Here is a 26,950-nt window from a genome sequence, read left to right as displayed (position 1 = left end):
ATAAAAAATAAAAAATTCTTTTTAGAAAAAAAACTTGTTATATGTTTATTCATGAAAGCGTATTTTAATCCAAACCGAACTGAATAAAAAAAATCATATTTTTAAAATCGAGCCAAAATTTTAAGAATTTCAAATTTTCAAATTGGTCAAAGTTTTGATTCATTTTGATGGTCGATGATGAAACTTTAATAAAAAAATGCGTCCAAACCTAAACTAAACTGAAAAATTAATTTTTTTAATAATTCAAATTAAACCAAAATTAATATGTTTAATTTTTTTAAATCGAGCCAAACCAAAATTTTGGAGGATGTAAATTTTTTAAATTAAACTAACCCGTCAATTTTGGTTGGATTATCGGTTGATCGATTATTTTAGTTCAATTTATTTTACAGTTTTAAAAAAATAAAGTCCAAAACCAAACTAACTCAAAATTCATTTTTTTTTAAAAATATCAAGCCGAACCAAATTTGGTTTGGTTTTTAGGTTGGTTGATATTATAATTTAACCAAGAAAAAATCATGTCTAAAATAAAAAAACCGGTTTTGATAATTATTGCCCAATCATTATCTGTCATAATAATTGGGGAAAAAATAAAACACTCTCTCTCCAATTATTGGGGCAGATCCCCAATGATTGGGGAGGAGGGACCAGCCCGCTATATGAGATAGCGGGCTGGTCCTTAATCTGGGTAATTAATCACCCAAATTAAGGACCAGCCCGCTATTTTATATAGCGGGCTGTGTGGGGCCAGGCGCAAAACGGGAATTTTTTTTTACAAGAGGCATAAATTCAGATTTTTTTTTTGTAGAGAGGCAAAAAAATGTCAAAAACCCTATATAATTTGAGTCAGAAGGTTATTGGTTAAAAATACCTGAACATGAGTGCTTTGTCATGCAATATTATTTGCAAGATAATTTTTTTATAATCTATATGATAAATAAAATAATTATTCATATGATGGTTTGTTAAGATTAAAAAGAAAAAAATCTAACTCAAATAAATACAATTTATTTTGTTATCTATGTAATTTAATTTCAGTTTGAAAAATTATTTTATTGATGTTTTCCAATATTTTTGATGTTTATACTTACTAATGACACTGTATATAATATTTTATTATGCATAAATAATTATTTGATTTTCTTTAAACATGGCTAAATTTGGTAGCATTTAGGTTCTCCAACAAAATCTCATTTTTAAAAAAAAATCTCGTTTCCAATTAAGTAAAAAAAAAAGTTCATCTAAATAGTCACCAATAATAAATCAACAATTTAATGAAAAGAAATAAAAAAAGTCTTACGCCAATATTATTGGCCGGTGACAGAAAACCGACATCACCCGCAGGAATAAGTAATACAGAAAATTCTTTACAATGAAAATTCGTCGTTGTTTCTGTTAATTTCATCTTCTTCAATTTTGCCTCTTCTTCTTTGTTATTTCCCTCTCAAAAATATAAAGCTCTATAAGTAACAATCAAGCAAAACCCATTTGGTTTCAAGATCCTAAACCATTAAATTTTGGAGCTTTTTTATATTTTAGAGAAGGGTTTTAATCAAACAAAGAAGAAGAACAATGGCTTCCATTAACCCTTCAACAACAATTAGAACAGCTCTACCGTGTTCCTTGTAAGTTATTTCTCCTGTACCCATCTCAAATTTTCTGTCTTTTTTTTAAGGATTTGATATTTTTAGTGGTGAATTGGTCTTTGTTTTGTTGTAATTTGGTCTTGAAATTTGGTATTTTTATGTTGTTTGACCAATTTTTGTCTTTTTTCTTTTCATAATATAGATCAAACAATTTAACAACTTCATAGTGTGTTAAAGCAATGATACTTCTTGTTTCTGATTGTAATTAGCTTAAAAGGTATCCAATTTGTGTTCATCACTTGTATTTTAATTGAATCCATTAAGTTGATTAGCTTCTGTTTATGTAAAATTACGAGAATTTTAGCTATTGACTAGGTAGCACGGACACGGACATGGCGAAATAGTGTTATTTTAAAGTCTTCTATGAAAAAAAAAAGTTTTGTGTCCGAAACGTGAAGTGTCCGAAATATTTCGAAACAAGACACGTTGATTGAATGAAGTGTCCGTGTTACCTAGGCTATTTGTGTCTAGATCAATACTACTCATGAGCAATTTACGAAGAACTTTAGCTGTACTGATATGTTTGTTGATTCCTTTAACTTTATATACAGTGGAAGGAGGAACTTTAAATTATTCAATGGGTTACATGGAGTTACTTGGCTTTCAGCAAATGGGAGCACGTCGGGTTCCAAATCTTCTTTAAGTATTAAGAGTGTCCCCAATACTCAAGCTGCTTTAGTATCGGAAGAAGGTGATCTACTGTCGTATTCCGGTAGAAATAATGGTGCAGCAAATGGGGCTTTGATTGATAATGATTCAGTTGGAATTAAGTTGCAGCCTGATGCGGTAGCATTTGCAACTTTGGCAGCGGATACTGCTCCTATGCCCAATGGTTTTCCTGTTGATGATGAAGAGTATGATTTGGATCGTCCTACACAAGGTTTTTCCTCCATTCCTCAGGCCATTGAAGATATTCGTCAAGGAAAGGTAGTTGTTTTACTCTATCTTGGTAGCATTTTTATGAACTATGTACTTTCGGTTGTTGTTATCCCATTTTTTCGTGTGCTGATTGCATTTTTGATTGCAGATGGTAGTGGTGGTAGATGATGAAGATAGAGAAAATGAAGGGGATCTTATTATGCCAGCACAATTAGCGACACCTGAAGCTATGGCTTTCATTGTCAAGCATGGTACCGGAATAGTATGTGTCAGCATGGCAGGGGAATATCTTGACAGGTTACAACTCCCTTTGATGGTAACCCAAAACGAAAATGATGAAAAACTTCGTACTGCATTCACGGTGACAGTGGTATGTAATCTTTTACTGAAGATTTTATGCTTTTGATTGACTTAAATATATTCAAAATATCAAAATATGAACACATCTCATTCACTTGAAGCAGTTATAAATTTTTGAGCATTGTTTTGGTCGTGTTTCACTTGAAAATGTGGTTCTTGTTTTTATATTAAGTTTATAATATGCGAGATCTATAGTTCAGAGGATATCAATTTCTGTGGAAGCAAATAATCTAATGTTTTCAATTACGAAAAAAGTGAAGTCCTTGTAAATTTAAAGCTAGGATATTATGTAATTGCTTCTTTTTCTCTTATATTCCCTTGTGCTTCAATTCTTATTATCATCATCTAGAAGTAGCTGAATTCATTGCTCTGATTAGCTGTTTTAGTAGTTTTATGTTCTGTCTTAGAGGAAATAGTAAACTCATTTATTGGAAGAAACATACAATTAGTTCATTTTAGTTTCTTTATTTATTTTCCCGGAAAGGACAAAAATACGAAAAAAGCAGAACTGAATGTCTCTCTTTGAAAAGATAAATACTTTGTGCTTAGTGATTGATTATTCCCTCATATCTTGTTGAAGCAGAGGTTTAGAGTTCTATGCCCTTAGTTTTCTAGACAAAATTCAATCAACGTTACTGCAATAATCTAAAACTAAGTGTTTCCTGTGAATATCTTCTTGTAGGACGCTAAACATGGTACAACCACAGGAGTTTCAGCTCAGGACAGGGCAACAACGGTTTTAGCTCTTGCATCTAAAGATTCAAAACCTGAGGACTTCAACCGACCTGGCCACATTTTCCCGCTGAGGTACAGAGAGGGTGGTGTTCTGAAAAGAGCTGGACATACAGAAGCTGCTGTTGATCTTTCTGTTCTAGCTGGATTTGAGCCTGTTGGAGTTCTGTGTGAGATTGTGGATGATGATGGCTCCATGGCTAGGTTGCCAAAGCTTCGTCAATTTGCAGAACAGCAGAATTTGAAAATTATATCTATTGCTGATTTAATCAGGTAAACAGTGTCACGTTCGTTGTGGATTGTCAGTGTATGCACAAGGATTATTCTTTAAGCATCTTCTCTGACCTCTTATTTCCTTATTTCATGATTTGCCAACGAGTTTTGTGAAGCAAACACATTCATACTTTTCAATTATATTACACCTTGACGTTGCTGTACACCATGTCTCTGACAGCTGTTTTGCGTTGTCATTGAATATATTGCTAATTTGAACTTCCCATTTAGCGTGGAAAGACATCGATGCCATTACTTTTTATCTCTAGAACCAATCAGCATTTTATGCAATGGACCATAATTGTGTTCATTATAATTATTAGCTATATAAAAATAAAATAAAGCAAGATAAGTAGATAATAGTGGCGTTGATTATTGTTCTGTCACATACGTATGAAACCCTCAAGCATGTTAGTTATGCATTTTAAAAGGTGCATGTGCTTTGCCACACACTCTGGCTAACAATTTGTCATTTTTAAAAGGGAACTGCAAGCAAAATGCACGTCATGCTGTGATGATGAAAACATGAATTAATGAAGTGTTCTGTAATTGACAGGTATAAGAGGAAGAGAGAAAAGTTAGTAGATTGTTCTTCTGCTGCTAGGATTCCGACAATGTGGGGCCCGTTTACAGCCTACTGTTATAGATCCATCTTGGATGGCATTGAACATATTGCTATGGTTAAGGTGAGCACTAATTATAGACTCATTACTCTTTGTGCTTTAAAACTCTAAAGTCAGTTATTTTTATCAAAATATAATTATAGTTCCCGCTTGATTCTGTTGGGATTTCATTCAGAAGCCAACTAGATTGTTTAAAGAGTTGAATGTGATGGAGATGATAGTTCTGTATGCAATTTTTTTGTTTGTAGTCTTTTGATTTTGCCTTTTCTTTTTCTCATCAAATCAAGAGCATATTAAAAGGGTTGTACTGTGTTGTGCCAAATCATCAGTAACTGTTAATTTGGACAAGTTGATGGTTATGACAAGTCGAAATTAGGATGTGACAGTAGTTTTTATGAGCTTGTCCTTGTATTGATAAATTTCAAGCTCGGAATGCAACTTACCTTAAACATAAACCAGAGAGTTCAATTTTCTCTTTTCAGTATCTTCAAGAGCTAAAATTATGTCAAAATTCAATTTTAATGCTGCCGAAAGATGCACACATGCTTCATTTATTCTGTTCTAAATTGGAGATCTTACTTGCGTTCAACTTTGTTCTCCAAACAGGGTGAGATTGGAGATGGGCAGGATATTCTCGTGAGGGTACATTCGGAATGCCTTACGGGGGATATATTTGGGTCTGCTAGATGTGACTGTGGGAACCAGCTGGCTCTTGCAATGCAGCAGATTGAGGCTGCTGGCCGAGGTGTATTAGTCTATCTTCGTGGGCATGAAGGAAGAGGCATTGGCTTAGGCCACAAGCTTAATGCTTACAACCTACAGGATGCTGGGCGTGATACAGTTGAAGCAAATGAAGATCTCGGTTTGCCTGTTGATTCACGAGAATATGGCATTGGTGCTCAGGTATTTTTTTCCTACTGTTTAAACACTCAGTATCTGATTGCCATATTAGGTGCCGATTAATTCGGTTTCAAGCATGCAGTTTCACATAGGCAGCATAACTCGTCCTACTAAAATTTTAATGCAGCTTATACCCAGAACTCAAAATGCTATTTAAGCTAAAGTAACCACATGCTAATTGATCTAGAATAACCCACCACTGGTTATAAGGTTTCCATCCTCTAGTAATCTAATAATGAACTTGATGTGTTAACATTGCAGATATTACAGTTACTGGGTGTCCGAACAATGAAATTGATGACAAACAACCCCGCCAAGTACATTGGTCTCAAGGGTTACGGTTTGTCGGTTGTAGGTAGGGTTCCACTATTAACAACTATCACAAAGGAAAACAAGAAGTATTTAGAAACTAAACGTGCGAAAATGGGCCATATCTACGGAGTCGAATTCAACGGCCGCTTAAGCAATCTCATCACTAATTCCCTGGTTGATACTACTGCTTCAGATGCTTCTTCTAATAGATAAGAATGTCAATGCGGTGCTCACAAATCAACCGTCAGATCTCGAAGAACTTTAACATGACGATGGTAAAACTTTATCTATTGAATTGACTTACGTTTACGAGTTCAAATTCTTTCATTTCATGATTGAGTAAGCAAAAAAGATCATAATAATGCTTACATGATTGGCTAAAGCTCTGCTGGAAGTTGTCTGTAAGTTGGAGAAAATCCTGTGTAATAGAATCTCTTATTGTGTTTTCTGATTTCTGTCACTGTAAGAGAAGCTTCTATCCACTGTAATTCTTTTTGACAATCTATAAGCATTGGCTTAGATTATATATAGTAATAATTTTGTGCAAATTATCCTCGGCCTTTCTGTTCTGTTAATTGTAGAACAAGTTAATTATTATAAGAATTAGATATGGTAACTTTTTTGATGGCTCTTCATGAAGAAGTATACAATTTTGTGGTTTTTGGAGAGGCTTAATACATAGTTTGACCCCTGAACTTGTACCCTTTTACCCATCTAACCCCCAAACTTAACGTCTCACCTATCGAACCCTTGAACTTGTTAAATAACCCGATTTGACCCCCGAACTTAATAAATACGTAAACATTGAACCCCTCCGTACACAATTTCTTCTAGAATGTTTCAAGTGACAGGTGGACACGAAGGGTTTAATATTTACATATTTATCAAGTTCAGGGGTCAAATCGGATTATTTAACAAGTTCAGAGGTCCGATAGGTGAGACGTTAAGTTTAGAGGTTAGATGGGTAAAAGGGTACAAGTTCAAGGGTCAAACTATGTATTAAGCCTTTTTGGAGATACTTTTAATTATCTGGATATATTTAGCTTCAATAGGCCATCCGTGATTTTATTCCATTAGGAAAATTTAACTACAACTGAAACGAAATTACTTCAAATAATAAAATTAAAAGAAATAATTAAATGGATAAAAGCGGCAAACACCTTTTTTTGGGACATTATGTCTAAATTATACAGATAATGAATATTGTTTATCCGCAATGTTCTATTTAATATTTTGTATTATTTTCTCTATTTTATGATATTTGTTGCATTTGAAAATAAAATGTAATCCATAATGTTTGTCATTTTAGAAAATAAAGCGAGTCTTTATTGTATTTTTCCAAATTTTCCTCATCAATAATAATTTAATAAGATTAAGGCAAAAAGGCTCAAAAACTACTCACCTTTCATTTTTTTTTCGGCTTAATTACTTAAAAACCACCCACCTTGAACTTTTTTTTCGTTTATACCATGACCTAGGAAAAAATTCATTTATACCCTGACGTATGTATTTATGTTTCACCTCTACCCCGAGGCACTAAATTAATCTCTTTTCATTAAGAAAAAAGTTTAAAATAGTTCTTCATTTTTTACCTAAGCTAATTAAAGTTTAATTAAAAATGAATTTTTCTCTAAATGAAGGATCATTTTAAACTTTTTTTTAAATGAAAAGAGGTTAATTTTTATTTTTGTCTTAGTAGTTGCCCACTCATCATAACATCACAATACATTATTGTTTTTATTGCTCTCCCATTATGTGAAACAAATGATAAGCTTATTATTATGTAATATGAGCAAAAGATCATTTGGGTCCTTAAATTTATAAAACAGAGTTATATAATTAAACTTAGTATATTTTAATAATTTAGTCCATAACTCATTAAATAAGTAAAATTATATCCATTTTATATTTTCAGAGTTCGTGAAAAGCAACTGTGAATATATTAAATACAAATATTTTGGATTTTACATAAAATAATAAATAAATAAAAACATGTAGAAATTTGCATAAAATATTAAATAAAAGAAAAACTGATTGCATATACCTATTATTTTGACCATTTTAACATATATATTTAAAAACATTCGTGATGATCCGTTAATTTTATAAATTTTGAAAATAATATCCAAGCGTGTTATATCTCATGAATTTCTTACATGAGCTTATTTGATTAGTCCACTTTTAAAAGATAAACTTCATAATTTTGATTAAATTGGGATTTGGACATTTTTGACTCAACTCCTTAAATTGATGAAGCAAACTGTCTAATTTTTTTTTGCGATATATTTGTCAAAAGAGTCAAAGTTATAAATATATAAAATAATTTTATCGAAATGAAAACATATTTACAATTGCTTTTCATGCATTTTGAAAATATAATAGCGGATAGAATTGGTCTTAATATTTAGAAATGGAATAAATTTGACTTATAAGAGCTTGGTTCATAAATTTAAGGACTCAAATGATCCTTTATTTTATCTAATATTCTAATATTTCTACACCTTATTGTCTACGAAACCTTATTAATTTAAATCCCAACATATGCCCTATAAATACCTTCTTACTCAAGCTACACAAAGACAGCCATCTCTTCATTTCCCAACATTCTTTTTTCCCATTGTGTCTTTAACCTAAATTATTAAGAAGAGAATGGCCCACCTCAACGTCGCCGTTTCGATCGTTCTTGTTGCATTACTCTTCACTTCCACCTTCGCTCAATCTCCTGCACCCTCACCGGCTTCTTCTCCTAAGGTTTCTCCATCTCCGTCTGCATCATCACCGCCACCATCCTCCACCACCGCTCCTATGTCTGCTCCACCACCGGCAGAAACAACCACTCCACCCGCTCAAGCTCCAAAGACCAGTACTACTACTCCAGCACCGACTCCGGCTAAGGTTCAGTCTCCTCCTTCTCCGCCACCTTCAGAGGCTTCTCCTCCTGCTTCCGTTATCTCATCCCCGCCGGCTGACGCTCCAGGTCCTGGAGTAAACGGTGCCGTGTTGAATAGAATTTATGGTGCTGGAACTGTTGCTTTTGGTCTCTTCGCTGCCGTTTTGGTCATGTAGATTGGTCTGAAAAATGTTTGCGTTGTACTTTTTTCTTTTTCTTTTTGTAACTGTTGAAGGTTGACTAAGGTCAGTGAGTATGTTGGTGGTGGTTATTCTGTTATTACGGTTATTGTTATGGATTATGGTAATTTAATTATTTACAATTTCTTTGATCCTATTACTAATTACTAGTAACTTACAATTTTGAATTAATTATTGACTTGATTTTTTTTATTATTTATTATAAGACATATGCACCTTATGATAAAAATGAACAAAATCCAATTCTAGATCATATATGTAATGTCAAAATACTTCATATTTGAGTAAGAATGGATTTAAAACTTTGCAAGAATAATAAGTGTTCCGATGCTCTCCTTTCTTACTTCTGGAAAAATTATTTTTCATGGTAATGTGGACTGTCATATTTGTGGTGATATCAGACTCAAGATCATATTTTCATGTATAAAGAAAATTTGTTATGATATTTTTCAGTTGTCGGGTATAGTTCGAGTGATGCCTTCTTTTTTTGAGGATTTTTGTTCTCAATAAATAGCTATTGTGCCAAATGGTCGATGCACAAACCATTAGACTACTATTTGAATTATTTTTATTTGAAAAATTTGAAAATGTCGTAATAGAAGAAATTTTTCAGCATAAGAATTTCTCTCCAATTGATGTTATTTTTCGGTGCTTCATTGGTGCGGCTTTGTTTTACAAGTGTAAATAACATCCTTCTTTTGTTTATTCGGGTTTAGATTTATTTAGAAATTTGAATAGTACATTTCTCTCTTAACTTGTTTTTTTTTTTCTGGCATAAACTCTTTGAGCAGTGGAGTTTTACTATTTTTTGTGTTTTTTAATAAAGCTTTTATTCATAAAAATAAAATTGCATGCATAGTAACTAAATACTATTTAATTTAATAGTTATCGGGGGCAGTTTCAGTTTTTGATATTTAATATAATTAATTTTTCATAAACCATCAAGAAAATCTTTTAGTTTAATATATAGTTGATTAAAAAAAGATTAATGATTGAAACATGGAATGGAATTATAATCACTTGCTTGATTGAATGTTCGAAAATTTATTATTAAAATAATAGAAATAATTAAAATTTTCGAGTGAATTGTTAGGAATACAAATAAATTGATTTTTTTTGAATTATTAGAGTGAAATCTCATTAGTTTAAACTAATTTTTCTTATCAATTGACTTGAAAATTTGTTACCTTAACTCATTTAACATGACACATTACTTTTGAAGTAACAAAATGATGTTATCTTGTCCTATGTTGGAAAATAATGTACAAACATGTTAATTTATTCGAATTTGTCTACACAAAATGCCACAAGTGTGAACCAATCTTGAAGTATGTCCATTTGTGCCCTTAATTGATTTCTTTTGACAGCTTACCTATTGGCTATGGCTAAAGCAAACCAAGTGTTTATTGGTATAGTGACTAAATATTTCTAGTCGTTTGACGAGGTCTTGAATTTGACTCACTTTCGTTGAGAGTAAAATTCAACAACGTTCATTTTACTCCTAATGGTAAAAAAGAAATCAATTAAACTCAAATTTATGAGTTTAAAAAAATACCATAAATTTAATATCATAACTCGTTTTACTCATTCAATTTAAAATAATTCATCTATTTTATAAAAAAAAACCTAGCCGTCTTCTTTTCTCTTTTCTCTCCAACAAACCCTAGCCGTCTAAAACTTTTTTCTTATTTTTTCTTCGGCAGCCGTCAATGACTTAACTTTTCTATTAACAGTAACCACCCCTTTTATTTATGTTATTTTAATTTCATAGTGTTGAAACAATTGCTGTAAAACTGAATATGATGAGGCTGAGTCGCGGACTAGGTCGCTCTCTTTTAGACGTTTCGCGGCACAGCTCGGTGGTGCAAAGCTGACTATCAACCGCGGCGTCCCTAGGATAAAACAGCCGGAAATACTGATCACACTGCACTGTGAAATCAGCTCTAAAACACTTTCTTTGTATTGCTCTGTCTTTCTGTGTGTTCTCAAATGAAAAGTGAAGCCAGTATTTATAGGCTAAGAAAATATAGCTGCTGTGTAAATAATTAATACAGAAAATGATTTCTGATTAATGAAGAAAAACAGCAACAGTCAAAAAACGTGGAGAGGTAATCAGAGAGTCATAACAGTTACAAAAGAATTGAATAAAAATTATTAATACTTTTGTATGCAAAAAATAAAGTGCTAGCCGAACCGAACCACCCACCCACCCCAAACCAGGCCAGGCCGGCCGGCCGACCGACCGGACGGACGGCGCGCGTGTGTGGTAAATCGGGTAGGATGTAACTCCTAGCCCGTTCACAAAACTGGGTACCCCTTGGGGCTCAAACCCATATGAGAAAGACCAAGTTTATAAACCCAATGTATTGAGTTTTCCTAAGCAATGTGGGAAAACCACAAAACTCTCTATCTTCTCATTTCAAGTTACAAGGCACTTTTTCCTTTTTAATTTTTAAATTCAATAACTTTCCAACAATCCCCCATTTTGAATTTTTAAAAATAGTTTCTCGAGCAATTTCTGTTAAGATTGTGCATAGACAAAGGTATCTTTCAATTTGAACCTTTGCGTAGTGAGTAAGATTCTGATTCAACAAGAGTGACTCGGAGTCTTGAACTCTATCTCGGACATCAAACCACGCACGTTCTTTTCATAAGTGTTTTTCTAAAGCCCGTGCATTTATGGCCCTGCACGTCTATCCCAGTTTAGTGAACGCTCTAGAAATTTTGCCTCAAATTTTATAGGAAGCGGCCCCACTTCCACATTCACAAAGGTGAAGCTATCAAGAGTACTCCTATAGCTAGGTACTCCACTCCATATGGAGTATAGACTTCATTAAGAGATTCTATTAACTCATCCTCTTCTCGCTTTAGGAATCATGCATTAATTTTGCATGTTCTGGCTCATATCATTCATAACTTGTTATTACCCATTGAACCTATTTCTTGGGATCTCCAGTCAGTTAGGTCGGGTTACCATTATGGATGATTCATTCAATAGGCAATAGTCCCATTCCTTTTGAGGTTTTATGGACTTTCTCTCTAGCTAATCCTTTCGTCAAAGGATCTGCTAAGTTATCATCAGTGCGTACATGATCTACTCTAACAGCCCCTGTTGAGATAAACTCTCTAACAGTGCTGTGTTTACGACGTATCTGTCGTTTCTTACCATTATAATAACGGTTCTCAATTTTTGCAATAGTCGCGGTACTATCGCAATGGATCAACACAGCTGGTATCGGTCTTTCCCATAAAGGAATCTCAGCTAGCAGGCTTCTTAGCCATCCTGCTTCTTCACTAGCAGCAGCTAGTGCTATCATTTCTGACTCCATCGTAGATTGAGCCAGAATCGTATGTTTCTTTGATTTCCAAGAAACAGCTCCACCAGTTATACTGAAAATATAGCCGCTCGTGGCTTTGGAATCATCTGACAATGTATTCCAATCTGCATCACTATACCCTTCAAGTACAGCAGGTTGCTTCAGATAATGTAATCCAAGATTCATTGTTCTTTTAAGGTATCTCATAACCCTTTCAATAGCATGCCAATGCTCAATACTAGGTCTACTAGTAAACCTGCACAGTAATCCAACGACATATGCAATGTCGGGTCTAGTACAATCAGTGGCATACCGAAGGCTGCCAATGATGCTCGCATATTCAGACTGTCGTACACTATCACCAGTGTTCTTAAAAAGTTTTACACTTGGATCATAAGGTGTACATGCAGGTTTACAGTCGAAGTAGTTATATTTCTTTAGAATTTTCTCAACATAGTGAGATTGATCTAAAGAAATTCCTTTTTCAGATCTAGTTATCTTTATGCCAAGAATGACATTCGCTTCACCTAGATCTTTCATATCAAAGTTGGCACTCAACATTGATTTCACAGCATTCACAACATGAATATTTGATCCAAAAATCAGCAAGTCATCTACATAAAGACATATGAAAGTGCAAAGTTCCTTTTCAGATTTGTAGTAAATACATTTGTCACTTTCATTCACTTTAAAGCCATTTGAGATGACAAGATTATCAAATTTCTCATGCCATTGCTTAGGTGCTTGTTTTAGACCATACAAAGATTTGTCTAACTTGCACACCTTCTGTTCCTGACCATGTATTACAAAACCTTCAGGTTGATCCATGTAAATTTCTTCCTCCAGTTCACCATTTAAAAAAGCAGTTTTAACATCCATTTGGTGTACGACCAAATCATATAGCGCAGCGATCGAAATCAGCACTCTAATGGATGTTATTCTAGTAACAGGTGAATAGGTATCAAAGAAATCAACGTTTTCACGTTGTCTGTAACCCTTGGCTACAAGTCGAGCTTTGTATTTGTCTACAGTACCATCAGGTTTCAATTTCTTTTTTAAGATCCATTTACAACCTATGGTTTTGCAACCGGGAGGCAGATCAGTCAAATGCCATGTATGATTGGACTCTAATGAATCCATCTCATCATTTATGGCTTCTTGCCACAAATCAGAATCTAATGAAGTTAAAGCTTCCTGGAGGTTCGTAGGATCCTCCTCTAAAAAATAGACATGGAAATCAGTCCAAAGTCTTTCGAAATTCTAGCTCTTTTACTTCTTCTGATTTCTGGTTCTTTATCATTAGTAATCTCATTATTCCTGACCACAGGAACATTACTAGATGATTCGCCCCCACTATTTCCTAATTTAAAAGGAAATTTTTGTTCATAAAAATCAGCATCTACTGATTCAATAATAACTCGTGCAGTCAAGTCATAAAATCTATAAGCCTTGCTATTGACTGCATACCCAATGAAAACACATTTATAGGCTCTGCTTGCTAATTTTATTCGTTTCGGATCAGGAATCCGAACATAGGCTAAACAGCCCCAAGTTCTCAAATAAGATAAATTTGGTTGTCTTTTCTTTAGGATCTCATAAGGTGAAATCTTCCTGTTTGATTTCGGGACTCTGTTGAGTACATAACAAACAGTCAACAGAATTTCACCCCACCAATAAGAAGCAGCTCCAGAATTCAATAAAATAGACACTACTGCTTCTGTAAGTGTTCTATTTTTTCTTTCGGCTTTACCGTTCATTTCAGGAGAATAAGGTGCTGTTCTTTCATGCACAATACCATGTGAGTTATAGAATTCTATAAACAAGCTAGATTCATATTCAGTACCTCTATCACTGCGAAATCTCTTGATTTTCTTATTGAATTGATTTTCAATTTCTGTTACAAATAACTTGAACATGTCAAGTGCATCACTTTTATTTTTCATCAAATACACATGTGTAAAATCAGAACAATCATCAATAAAAGTGATAAAATATCTTTTACCATTTCTGGTCAAGGTACCGTCAAGTTCACATATATCAGAATGTATTAAATCTAAAGGTTCAGATTCTCTAATTACTGATTTATGTGAGTTTTTAGTTATCTTAGCTTGACTACAGAATTCACATTTTTCAAACTCAGTTTGGTTCATTTTAGGAATTAATCCTAGGGTGCTCATGTTGTTAATTATTCTTTTATTTACATGACAGAGTCTTGCATGCCAAGTATTAAAATCACAAACCATGTAAACAGAAGCAACATCTTTATTGATAATTTCAACATTCAACTTAAACATACCCTCACAAGCATAACCCTTTCCCACAAAAATACCATTTCTAGTAATGGTGTACATATCTCCACCAATAGTCTGAAAGAATCCAGCCTTGTTGAGAAGATAGCCAGACACCAAGTTCTTCCTCATCATAGGAGTGTGCATCACATCCTTCAAGATTAGTGTTTTTCCTGAAGTAAATTTCAGTTCAACACTTCCAATTCCAGCGACAGTAGTGGTGTGAGTATCACCCAGTAATACTTTCTTATCGTCCACGGCAGTGTATGTTTTGAACATAGCACGATCGTGGCAAACATGGCGATTAGCGCCTGTGTCTACCCACCAACCACTTGATCCACCAACAAGGTTGATCTCAGCCATCATTTCTGTTATCATAGCCGTAAAAGGCTCTTCCGTCAAGTTAGCCTGTGGAGCAGTACTTGGCTTGTTCCGACACTTGCGTGCCATATGACCCGGTTTTCCACAGTTAAAGCATAGAAATGGTGGCAGGTCATTCTTAACAGGTGGTGCCTGTTTCACAATATGGTTCCTTGAAGGATTACCATTCTGGTTCGCTTTGTTGCGATTCACATTTTGGTTTTGGTTCGAGTTGCGATTCTGATTCTTAAAATTCTTGCCATTAGGCTTCAGACTCATCGAACTAAACTTCCTTGTGTTGTTAGAAACAACCAGCACTTCATCTTTTAGATCTTGTTTTCTCGCCTCTTCCTCAATCCGAAGACGAGTGATTAAGCTTTCCAGCGAGAACTCTTTTGTTTTGTGCCTGAGAGAATTCTTAAAGTCCCTCCACGAAGGAGGTAATTTGTCAATTAAAACAGCAACTTGAAATTGTTCATCAAGAACCATACCTTCGGATATGATCTCATGAGCTATTTTCTGCAATTCATGGGATTGCGCCTCGACAGATTTTTCATCACTCATTTGATATTTAAGGTAGCGGCTGACTGCATACTTTTTAGTCCCCGCCTCCTCGGTATCATATTTCTTTTGCAGCGCCTCCCAAGTTTCCTTTGCAGTCTTTCCATCATTGTAGTAATCATAGAGATCATCACTTAGTGCATTGAGAATAAAATTCTTGCACAAGTAATCATTAGTCATCCACTGTTGAAGTTCACCGTTCTGTTTTTCCTTTTCTTCTTCCTCGGCAGTTTCATCAACGACAGGTATTGCCATTGTCAAAACAGAAACCACATTTTTGATGGTTAGGAAAAATTCAGTCTTCTGTTTCCACCTTTTGAAATGCAAGCCTTCAAACCGGAATGGTTTGTTGGCATCAACAGTAGAAGAACCGTAGGCAGCAACCTCATCGGTATTCATGGCAGCAATTGTAAAGGGACTCGTCTAAAAATTGTTGAAACAATTGCTGTAAAACTGAATATGATGAGGCTGAGTCGCGGACTAGGTCGCTCTCTTTTAGACGTTTCGCGGCACAGCTCGGTGGTGCAAAGCTGACTATCAACCGCGGCGTCCCTAGGATAAAACAGCCGGAAATACTGATCACACTGCACTGTGAAATCAGCTCTAAAACACTTTCTTTGTATTGCTCTGTCTTTCTGTGTGTTCTCAAATGAAAAGTGAAGCCAGTATTTATAGGCTAAGAAAATATAGCTGCTGTGTAAATAATTAATACAGAAAATGATTTCTGATTAATGAAGGAAAACAGCAACAGTCCAAAAACGTGGAGAGGTAATCAGAGAGTCATAACAGTTACAAAAGAATTGAATAAAAATTATTAATACTTTTGTATGCAAAAAATAAAGTGCTAGCCGAACCACCCAACCCGGACCCGGCCGGCCGACCGGACGGACGGCGCGCGCGTGTGTGGTAAATCGAGTAGGATGTAACTCCTAGCCCGTTCACAAAACTGGGTACCCCTTGGGGCCCAAACCCATATGAGAAAGACCAAGTTTATAAACCCAATGTATTGAGTTTTTCTAAGCAATGTGAGAAAACCACAAAACTCTCTATCTTCTCATTTCAAGTTACAAGACACTTTTTCCTTTTTAATTTTTAAATTCAATAACTTTCCAACACATAGAACATACCAATTCTTTTTTATTTTTCTGGCGGATTAAAATTTATCACGAAGCACAATTCAATTATCAAGAAGCGACGATAGATTGAAGATCTTTCAGTAATAAAATGGATTCGTCTATGAGCTATACTAGTTTTATTTATTTTTTATTGTTTGTCTTTTTTATGAATGTTTTACTTTGTCATTTCTTTATGAAAGGTTTGTTATCCTTTCTCTGTGAAAGGTTTGTTGTCTCATTTCTAAAAGGAGTTGTTGTCTCTTTTTTTAGAAGGAGTTATATCAAGTGTTACTTGAATCGGATACTGTGAATTTGCGGGTGTTTGGAGAAGTTTGAACGAAGAGTGATTGAAGACTGCACTTAATTCGCGAAACAGTTAGTAATTTATTTTTATTTTTGTAAGCAAGGTCTGCGAATCAGGCAGCATGTTGTCTGTTTCATGTCAGGTCATCGAATTTAGTTTTTAAGTATTCCGAGTTTTTTACAAATGTAATTGTTTCATATTCAATTTAATGAGATTTGATAAATTAAAAAAAATGTCCAATTTGTAAATGATGCTCTAGTCATATTTTGATATCTCATCAAAAAAAGTAAAGAGCCAATATATCAATTGTTTCCTTTTTCAAAATCATGAACCTATCCTTAATTGACTTTTGTGTCAAGTTCAGAGGCAAAATGAACTTTTTTTTGAATGAATTTTTATAGCTAAATTCTATTTTTGTTAAAAGAAGATTATACAGTTGGATGTCAGCCTACCCGCCATAAATTTTGGACCAAAGTTGAGATGCTATTGTAGGGGTAAATGGGTCAACAATCATTAAGAACAATTCTTACACTTCTTTTACGTGTTAATCAAAAGACAAAAATACATTAAAGAGAGGCTACAAAAAAATATTATATAAAGCATAGTTTTTTTTCATATTATATAAGCTTAACCTTGAATCCGATCTCAAGTGCGCTTAAATTTTCAAATTTGATTTAAATTCAAATGATATTTAAGTTATTCAAAAATCAAGCTTGACTCAGACTTTAAAAATAAAAATAGTCATTTAAATTAATCATATTTATATATTCAAATTTTACAATACAAATTATGAAATAAACTAATTAATATAATATATACAACTAAATTTAAAACTAATTAATATATAGCAAAAGAAATTATTTAAAAAGCTAATTTAGACTCGTAAGTCTCCCTAATTAACATTCTAGCTTGACTTAAATTTTTCTAATCTACCATCAATATTTTTCAAGTCAATCTTGATTAGCCGACGATTAGGCTAACTTGTTTACAACTCTACATACCACAATTGACAATACCTATGATAAGAACAACGAGCAAAGCATTTTCCAAGAACAAGAAAATATTTTTCTAATTATTGTTATTTATTTAAATTGCTTTATTGGTTTAATATTCGTTTATTCTTCTATGTTTTTTATTTATTTTTTCCAAAGCTAAAGATCATTTGCCGTGAAAGTTGGGAGCACGTTTAAAGAGAAGGGTTAGGAGATTTATATATACAGATTGAGGTCTCCCTCTTTGTGCTTTGTGTTCCATCTTTGACAAAAATCTTTATCTAACATTCTGTATTGCATCACCTAAACAATAAGAATATTTGTTTTCCACCAAGAACCTTAGTATAAATAACAATAATAAAAAAATTATGTATCTAAAACTGTAATTTCATTTTTTTGAAAATCTCTAAAAGATAATTTTAATAATTTGATATGTTAATTTTATGAATTGCAATAATTTTATCTAACAAATATATAAAATATAAAGAATCTAATTAATAAAAATAATACAATCATAATTTTATACTATTTTTATGATATCTTAGTTCATAAATTTGTATATAATAAACTTTTTTGACAAAAATTTATATAATGATAAAATTATTTTAATAATGACAAATTTTATAAATTAAAATAGATAATTTATTAAAATTTTAAATTTATATTATTTTTACCAATTGTATTTTTATTTTGTTTTATTTACTACTAGGATATAATTATCAGGATTTACTACTAGGCTCACTTAGGCCCTCACCCTTAAAATGGTCAGGGACATATATGGTCATTTTCTGAAAAACGTTAGTGGCCTAAATGAGCCAATTTAGAAATGAGAGATTCTTAGGTAGACCCAGTTTACCACGTCATCCATAGACTAACCTATCATATTTTGACACGTCATTAAAATAATGGCACTATCGTAATTTTGTTCATTACTTGTTTACATCTTTGGATAGTAATATTATGATAGTGCCATTATTTTAATAACGTGTCAAAATGTGATAGGTTAGTCTACGGATGACGTGGTAGACTGATTCTACCTAAGAATTTATCGATAGAAATGTATATGGTCATTTATGTTATGGAGAAGACCATAAATGTTGTTTATGACAAATTCTTAGGTAAACTTAGTCCATCGCGTCATCCATGGACTAAACCAATCATATCATAACACCTCATTAAAATGAGAGTATTCTTGTAATATCATTATTTAAAAGTGTATGCAAATAACAAACGAAATTACAAGAATACCCTCATTTTAATAAGGTGTTATGATATGATTGGTTTAGTCCACGGATAACGTGATAGACTGGGTCTACATAAGAATTTCTCGTTGTTTATAGACCATATTCTAAAAATAACTCTTCTAGTGGCTATCCATATATGACCGAAGAATATAAAAGGTATTAAGAAACGGTACATCTATTTTAAAATTGTTCTAATTTATAAATTAATGGAAATTAAAAATGGAATTCGTAAAAGCCATTTAAAAAAATTAAAGAGTGATTTATTGAATTTGAATAGCAGAATATATGTTATGGAGTTGATATTAATGGAAAATAATATAAGAATTGGAATTGAGAATCGCGAATTTGAACGACCTCTTATTTTAAATCCTAATTTTGCTCGCAGTCGTGAAGACAAAAAAAAGTAATCCATATAGAAGAGGGTATAAACATAATACTTCTAATCGGAACAATAAGTGTGCAAAAAATGATTTTTAAGGGGCTGGACATTGCAAAGTAATGTTGCAACAAAGAACAAAAATGAGATAATTTTATTTTAATTTTGTTATACTTTTATTCAATTTAATTTTTATTAGTATTAATTTAATAATAAACAATAAAATATTGTATATATTTATATATTGATCGAAAGAATAAAAAATGCAGATGTGCATGTTAGTTTAGCATTTAGTTGTAGCTTTTTCAAATTTTAAAATTGGAATTTATTTTCATATTTTAAAATAAAAAAATGGAATTTTTTCTAATTAAAGATACGACTTTTTCAAAATTAGAGTTATATTTAATGACATTTTCTTTAAAATATTTTAAGTCTTTAATTTAAAAATCGAACAAAAACCATCATATCTAAAATTAAACGAGAATGATAATTCTTATGGATATAGAAAATCTCATGGGAATAAGGATAGATATGGAAATGGGTCCATCACATCAAGTAAACGGATACTGAGATTGAGATTTTTAATAAAATCGGGGATGAGGATGGAGGTGGCTTTTCCACCCATCTCGTTGTCATTTCTAATTTTTTTTTCTTGAAAGGACTAAAATGAGCATGTCTATTTTGATAATTTTTTCTTTTTTATTAGGAATAATCCAATTCCATGTCCTTAAACTACACTTTATTCATCTGGTTCTTCAACTTAGTAAACAATTATTTTTGAGTCCTTAATTGACAAAAACGATGCCGTTTAAGGTAACAAAAGTGCATTTTCAAATATAACAAAACAACGTCATTATTATTCCTTTTTATTATATGCAATGTATTTGAAATGGAGTCAAATTGGATGTGTCAATATTTATTTAGATTTAACTGGTAATTTTAAGCTCGATTAGTTTGCGTTTGAATATAATTTACTCGTTTTTAGTTTAATTCCATAGGTTGGAATTTGATTCAAATTTGACTCATAAACAATTTGATAACAAAAAAAGATAATTTAAACTCGAGCTCAGTTGAAAATAAACTAAAATTTAATCAAATATAAACCTAAAATATTACATATGATAAAATATTATAAGCAATATTAACTCAAATTAATTGAAACCCTAAACAAATTAAAGAATATTTTGAAGTGATATAAAAAAAATGTTTATTTACATGAAAATACAACTTTTTTATAAGTAATACTACATAATTGTTTACACAGTTTACAACAAACTCTTAAAATTAATTCATTAATTATTAGATAACTTAAATGAAATGAATCCATCAAAAAAAAACTTAAATGAAATGAACTATAAATTCTGAAATTTGACTGAAAATGTAAATTCAGAGCTGAGTATCATTAGTTTTGGACGCTTATATATAAAATTAATTCCGACATTATTATTTGACTATAAATTTTGATTTCTTGTATTTAATTGAAGGGAAAAGGGTCATTTATGCCCCTAACGTTTGACTCGAAGATCAAGTAAGCCCTCAACGTTCGGAAAGGTTCAAATATGCCCCTAACGTCTTAAAAATTGAACAACCAGGCCCCTAATTTTGACAACCATGCCCCCAACGTCTCACTTATAAGTCACAATTAGGGCCTTGTTGTTCACTTTTTAAAATGTTGGGGCATATTTGAACCTTTCCGGACGTTAAGGGCTCATTTGATCTTATAGACAAACCTTAGGGGCATAGATGACCCTTTTCCCTTAATTGAATAAGTTTATATTCAAATGAATTTGGAATAGTTTGGTGCATCTGCAGCCAATCGCCCATACTTATTTTTTTTATAAAAAAACAAAAAAGTGATGATAATCTGGCAGTGGAATTGGCATAATTGCAGCTGTGAAATGATTCAATTATACACCACAGACCAATCATACTTTTGTTTTCCCTTCTACTAAGCATAGCCATGTATAGCTGGCTATTTTGCTTTAAAAAGAAGACAGAAGAAGTAAAAAGAAGCATTAAAAAAAAAAACTAAATCCTCATAAACATAATATATAGTTGAAAAAATAATAATCCACAATCTCAATAATTTTAAAAATAAACTATTTACAATTTACAATATATTTTTCTAACAAAATGCTAATGTAAAACCATAACATATATCATATAGTTGTTATTGTGTGCCCATATCCATTTTTTATCAAAAAATTATTCGATTTTCAGTGTTTTGTATTCTAAAAATTGATTGTTCGTACTTTAATTGTCAAGATTAAAAGTCCGTTTAAATATATAAAATATATTAAAACATTTTATTTTATTTATGAATTATCCTACAAATAATGGTTCTTTTTAATATAAAGGTGTTTTTAAAGGGACATTTTATATTTCTGTCGTATACAATTATACTTTTTTTGTTCAAAAATAATAATTTTTGTCATGTTTACACCGTTTAAGAAAAACATAATCAATATTTTTAGATTTTAACAACATTATGATTTTTTTTTATTACATTCTTATTAAATACTACAATTAATAGACTTTTTTGGATGATGAAAAGAGACAATGCACAATTTTTTTAGGATGGAGAGTGTATATTTTATTGTTAATGTTATACTTAAATTTTTAAAGAGTAATTGGTAAAAATATAATAAAATGTGATAAAATATAACAACAAAATCAATTAGGACTAAGTTAAAAACAATTATCAATTTATCATTGTAAAACTTTTAAACATGTAAAATTTGATAGTGTGTTCAATAAGTTCAATAAGAATATACTTAATTTATAGAAATATAAGATTTTGAATTTAAACTTTTATATCTTTTTCCTTTCTAAGACTAGCTAAAAGATTTATTTCTATTTTCTTTCTTAAAAAAACTTATAAGAATATACTTATTTATAGAAATATTAGATTTTGAATTAAAGTAGATTTTTTTTTCTTTTTGAGAATAGCCAAAATATTTACTTCTTTTTACTTTCTTAAGGAAACTTATTATACTGTCCCAAAAAAAAATTCTTATTAAATGGCGAATTATAATTATACGATCAAATAGGAAAATCTCATTGAAACCAAAGTATGAACAACATCAAAATTAAATAATTAAATAAACAAATAAATGTAAATATAATAAATCCATCACTCTATCAAATTACATTAGTAAAAATAAACAAAAAATAACTCTTAAAAGGCTAAAACGGCACTCAATAATCCAACGACAACAAATCCAGACACAGAGAATCTGTTCAAAACGGCGCCGTTCTGTGCCGGTCCGGGAGCTTCAGAAGGAGGAATGGAGATAGTAGAAGGAGGAACAAACGGAGATGGAGAAGCAGCAGAAGGCGTCGGTGGTGACTCAACGGTGGACGGAGTAGGTGCAGTCACCGGGGAAGTCACCGGTGCAGATGACGGTGGTTTAACAGCCGGAGTTGGTGTAGGAGCAGCTGCTTTACGTGGAGGAGAAGCTACCGGAGATTTTGATGGAGATGGCGACGGAGATTGTCCCACGGCGGATCCGATAAGAAACGCGACAGTTAGCACCAAGAAAAGAGTGTTGGAGTAAGCCATAGTTTTTAGAGAGAGAAAATTGAGAGAGTTTTTGGAGAGAGAAAGTGTTTAAGTATTTTCAGACAGTGAGGAAATAGAGTTGAAGTGAAGCATATTTATAGTGATGGAGGAGAGTATTTGGACCGTTGGATTAGTATGATGAAAAATTTAGTGGAACAACTAAGAATTTGGCTGGCAATGGAAATAAAGGTTCTATAGCTGTAAGGAAATCATGGACGTACACGTGGTTTGATACTTTGATTTTGTGTGAATATAATATAGGAAAGTAATCATAGCCGTTGGGGAATTTTATTATTTTATTACTACTTTTATAACGGTCGAATATATGAGAAAGGTATAAATTAGTGATTTTATTCCTCAAACGGATACATTTCTAGGGTAAATTAAGATTTTTTTGACTGATATGAATTTGCCTTTTTTATACTTTGTATCAGATTATTTTTTGACAAATAAGTAATAGATTGTTTTGTTTTAAACTTTCGATTTTAAATCATTTCTGCGAACAAAAAAATTATTAAAAATTTTAAACTTTATAGTCTTTGTTTTATATAATTTTTTTTTTTGGCAAAGTAGCAATTGTATTAATTTCGGTAAATAGAAGTACATAATATTTGAGAGAACTAAATAACAAATATTACAATAATAACTCCTAAAAGGAGGCTTTAAGGACCTTTTAGCCACTTCATGGGCCATCCAAGTACACATTCGCTTAACATATGCAAAGTAAGCGAACGGTATAAAATTATGACTTCTATTATTGATGAAATATCATTCTCGACTTATTCCAGTGTCTTCGCAACTTCGGGTGACATAATCCCTGAAAGACAATGAGGACTACAATAAGTGATAAAATTCAAAATTTTCATACAAATCATACTAACGACTGATACTATATTATAGCTGAATCAGAACTTATCTTGAACATTGCAGACGGTAGAGGCCTTCATCAACGTACTTTAACCTCACAAGGAGTACAATATCCTCACAAGGAGTATGAAATCTCACAAGGAGTACTTTAACCTCACAAGGAGTACTTTAACCTCACAAGGAGTACTTTAACTTCACGAATTGAAATGACAAATTTTACCTACTATATATTATTTTAAATATTTATTATATGTTATTTAACATAGATATTAAAATAATTTATTTTGCAAACAAATGTTTGTTTCATGTCAAATTTTCACATCACATTAAAAGACAATTGGAATATGAACACAAAAAATAGAGAGTAAATTTAAACCCAAAATCAAGTGTCTGTGATAACAATTAATTAATAATAATTTCATCCTAAGAACTATGATGACACATTCAAAAACTCATAGAACGCTATGCATACAAAACGATAAAGCAGACAATTAACATAAAAAATAATCAAAGAAAAGAACGTTATAACACGTGACGACGAGGATTTTTCACGAAGACGAAAACGATCCAAACGACCGGCTATTTTCCAAAAAGTTGATTAAAAGAGTTTGGCAGACAAACAAAAGAATGAAGAAAGGAAAGAGTGAAACGGCTTAAAGTTGGAAATTACCACTTTCAACTTCAAAACCAAACTGATGGATAAAGGACCAGAACAAGGGACAAGACTCACTACAACGGCCCTGAATATGGACCCAGAGACTGATCTATTCAGGTCCTTGACCCAGTACGCAGCTATAACAGCTGAAGATATCAAGATAACACCGAAATCCCTTAAGATCAGGGATAGAGGCGAATCTCAAAGAGATAACTGAGACAAATAGAGAAACAATCCTAGTATGATACAAAGACTATGTAATATATATATAAACGAAGCCTAAGCCAGGTAACTCCCATATTCACTTCTCATCATTACTTTCACTGATACCTCACCAGAGACTGACTTAGGCATCGGAGGGTGTTCGAGCCAACACCGGCTCGAATCCTTCTAACCTGTTGATCTTAGCAGGTGGGAGCTCAGCGACAATAGTGACAAAGACGATCATCAAAACCATCATTTGGCGCCGTCTGTGGGAACGACATTCGTTTCTAATATAAGTTTTAATCTTGGTTTTGAAGACGGAATGGAGGGAAGAGAAGAACCACCACCGCCGGGAGTGGTCGTGACAACAACAGGCTTACCAGCAAGCAGTGGTCCGATCATCCCACCCCTGATACCCGAAGGAGGAATCAGAATTAACGTTCCGATCTCCAGTGGGACCATACCAGCAACCACGGGAGTCGCGTACGACATCACACCACCACCCATGATGAGAAACGTTCAGGGCATACACCCACCGAGGAACACAACCTCGCCGTGGGGATATTATACTCCACAATACCAGCCACCTATGACCTATCAGCAACAGGCAGGAGGATGGTATCCAGGTTACTATCCGTGGAGTCAACCTAACCAACCAGGGTATCCGCGACCCGTCCAGCCTATTCCTTTCCCGTCCCTGGACACAGAAGGGACAGTGACATCAACGGCGCAGATACCCCCATACGTACCCCAGGGGGTACCTATGCCACCCCTTTATCATGAGGCAGTAATGAAGAGCATCAATGACTTCCAGGACCACCTGATAGGACTAGCAAGAGATCAGGAGAAATTCGCAGAAAAGCAAAACCAGGGAGTTGACGTAGGAACCAGACGTGGAAAGGACCCCCCAGTCACCAAGGAAAAAGAAAGAGGAAACGCACCGAGAAGAGGACAATCGGAGCCCATACTACAAAAGGAGAAGGAGCAACTAGACAAGGGACCAGGAGCAGTCCCGCTCCTGGGAGATAAGACGGCCCAGGAGAAGGTCGTAGAAGCAGCGGTGCGGAATAGCGGTCGAATTCATGTAATCGAAGACGACAAATCAAAAGGAACCAAGATGCCAGGGAAGCACAACAAAGACGCAGAAAGCCATTCATCCAACAAGAGGAGGGGAGCGGACGAAAGGAGCAACATTGACGAGAAAATTAAGAACGCCATGAAGAAATATCAGAAAGAAGGCAAGGGAGCAGAGGAAGAGCGAGAGGACGAAGATTCCCCACTCAACTCAGAGATACAGTCGGTAAGGTTCCCTTCGAGGTTTAAACTACCAACTTTTGAGCCTTTTGATGGAACAGGAGATCCGAAAAGCCACATCTCAAAGTTCAAGACGATCATGATGCTACAAGATGTGACTGATCCCATGCTCTGTAGAGTGTTCCCTGCGACGTTAAAAGCATCGGCGCAAAAATGGTACTCATGTCTTAAGGCAGGGTCAATAAGTTCCTTCTCCGACTTAGCATCGGCATTCAAAGCAAGGTTCCGAACAAATATTCCCATGCAGAAGAGTTCCAGCGACTTGAGGAAGTGCAAGCAAGGAGAGCAGGAGACCCTCAAAAATTTCGTAGAAAGATTCAACAAGGAAGCAGTGCAAATCGAAAACTTGAACCATGACACAGCCATCGAAGCAATGAAGATGGGAACAAAGTTTGAAGAACTCCGTGACAAGATCCTGATGAAAAAGCCAACCACCTTTCAAGACTTAATGCTGATCGCTCACAAATATGTGGAACTAGACGAAGCCAGAAGAACCCTCACGAAACAACATGAGCACACCAAGCAGGATAGTTCCAGATATCGAGGGAAGAAGGAGGAAGAACGGCCACGGACTCAGCGATATGGCGCAGGGCACAGACCCTACGACTTCACCCCGTTGAATAAAGCCCCAGTATACATACTCAGCTGGATGAAACAGAATCGAGTGATGTTCAACACACCTCGGAAGATGGACCCGGACATCCAGAGAGACAAGAGCAAATACTGTCGCTTCCATGAGGGCTATGGCCACGACACGGACAGATGTTGGGACCTCAAAAGAGAAATAGAGCAGCTAATCCAGTCTGGACTCTTGAAGAAGTTTGTCAACGACAGACCAGGAGACAAAAGAAAAGGGGAGTTAACAGAAAAGGAGGAACAAAACAAGAAGCAGAAAGAGGTCGCAGGCGTAGTAAACGTGATAGAAGGAGGAGAGCCCTACAGCAATAATCAAAAAAAGAAAAGAAACAGAAGAGGG

At 33.6% G+C, this 26,950-nt stretch overlaps 3 protein-coding genes across 3 annotated transcripts; 2 read left to right on the top strand and 1 right to left on the bottom strand.

Annotated features, from left to right (window-relative positions):
• The first annotated feature begins 1,352 nt into the window (after nt 1-1,352).
• On the top strand, nt 1,353-6,273 carry LOC126660683 (bifunctional riboflavin biosynthesis protein RIBA 1, chloroplastic). The gene is made up of 7 exons (XM_050354287.2): nt 1,353-1,625; nt 2,198-2,573; nt 2,674-2,895; nt 3,568-3,890; nt 4,447-4,576; nt 5,120-5,416; nt 5,675-6,273. Exons 1-7 carry the CDS (start codon nt 1,573-1,575, stop codon nt 5,936-5,938), a joined length of 1,665 nt encoding a protein of 554 aa, XP_050210244.1. The 5' UTR covers nt 1,353-1,572; the 3' UTR covers nt 5,939-6,273.
• A 2,101-nt stretch (nt 6,274-8,374) lies between these two features.
• Nucleotides 8,375-10,247, top strand: LOC126661499 (lysine-rich arabinogalactan protein 19-like). The gene is made up of 3 exons (XM_050355352.1): nt 8,375-8,787; nt 8,851-8,918; nt 10,183-10,247. The coding sequence occupies exons 1-3, from the start codon at nt 8,375-8,377 to the stop codon at nt 10,245-10,247; spliced, it is 546 nt and encodes a 181-aa protein (XP_050211309.1).
• A 12,303-nt stretch (nt 10,248-22,550) lies between these two features.
• Nucleotides 22,551-22,934, bottom strand: LOC126661498 (classical arabinogalactan protein 1-like). Its single transcript, XM_050355350.1, has one exon. The coding sequence runs from the start codon at nt 22,932-22,934 to the stop codon at nt 22,551-22,553; it is 384 nt and encodes a 127-aa protein (XP_050211307.1).
• Between the last annotated feature and the right edge of the window lie 4,016 nt (nt 22,935-26,950).

The sequence above is a fragment of the Mercurialis annua genome, linkage group LG8, assembly GCF_937616625.2.
Source record: "Mercurialis annua linkage group LG8, ddMerAnnu1.2, whole genome shotgun sequence".
Lineage (NCBI taxonomy): Eukaryota > Viridiplantae > Streptophyta > Magnoliopsida > Malpighiales > Euphorbiaceae > Mercurialis > Mercurialis annua.
This window is presented reverse-complemented; position numbering and strand designations above follow the sequence as displayed.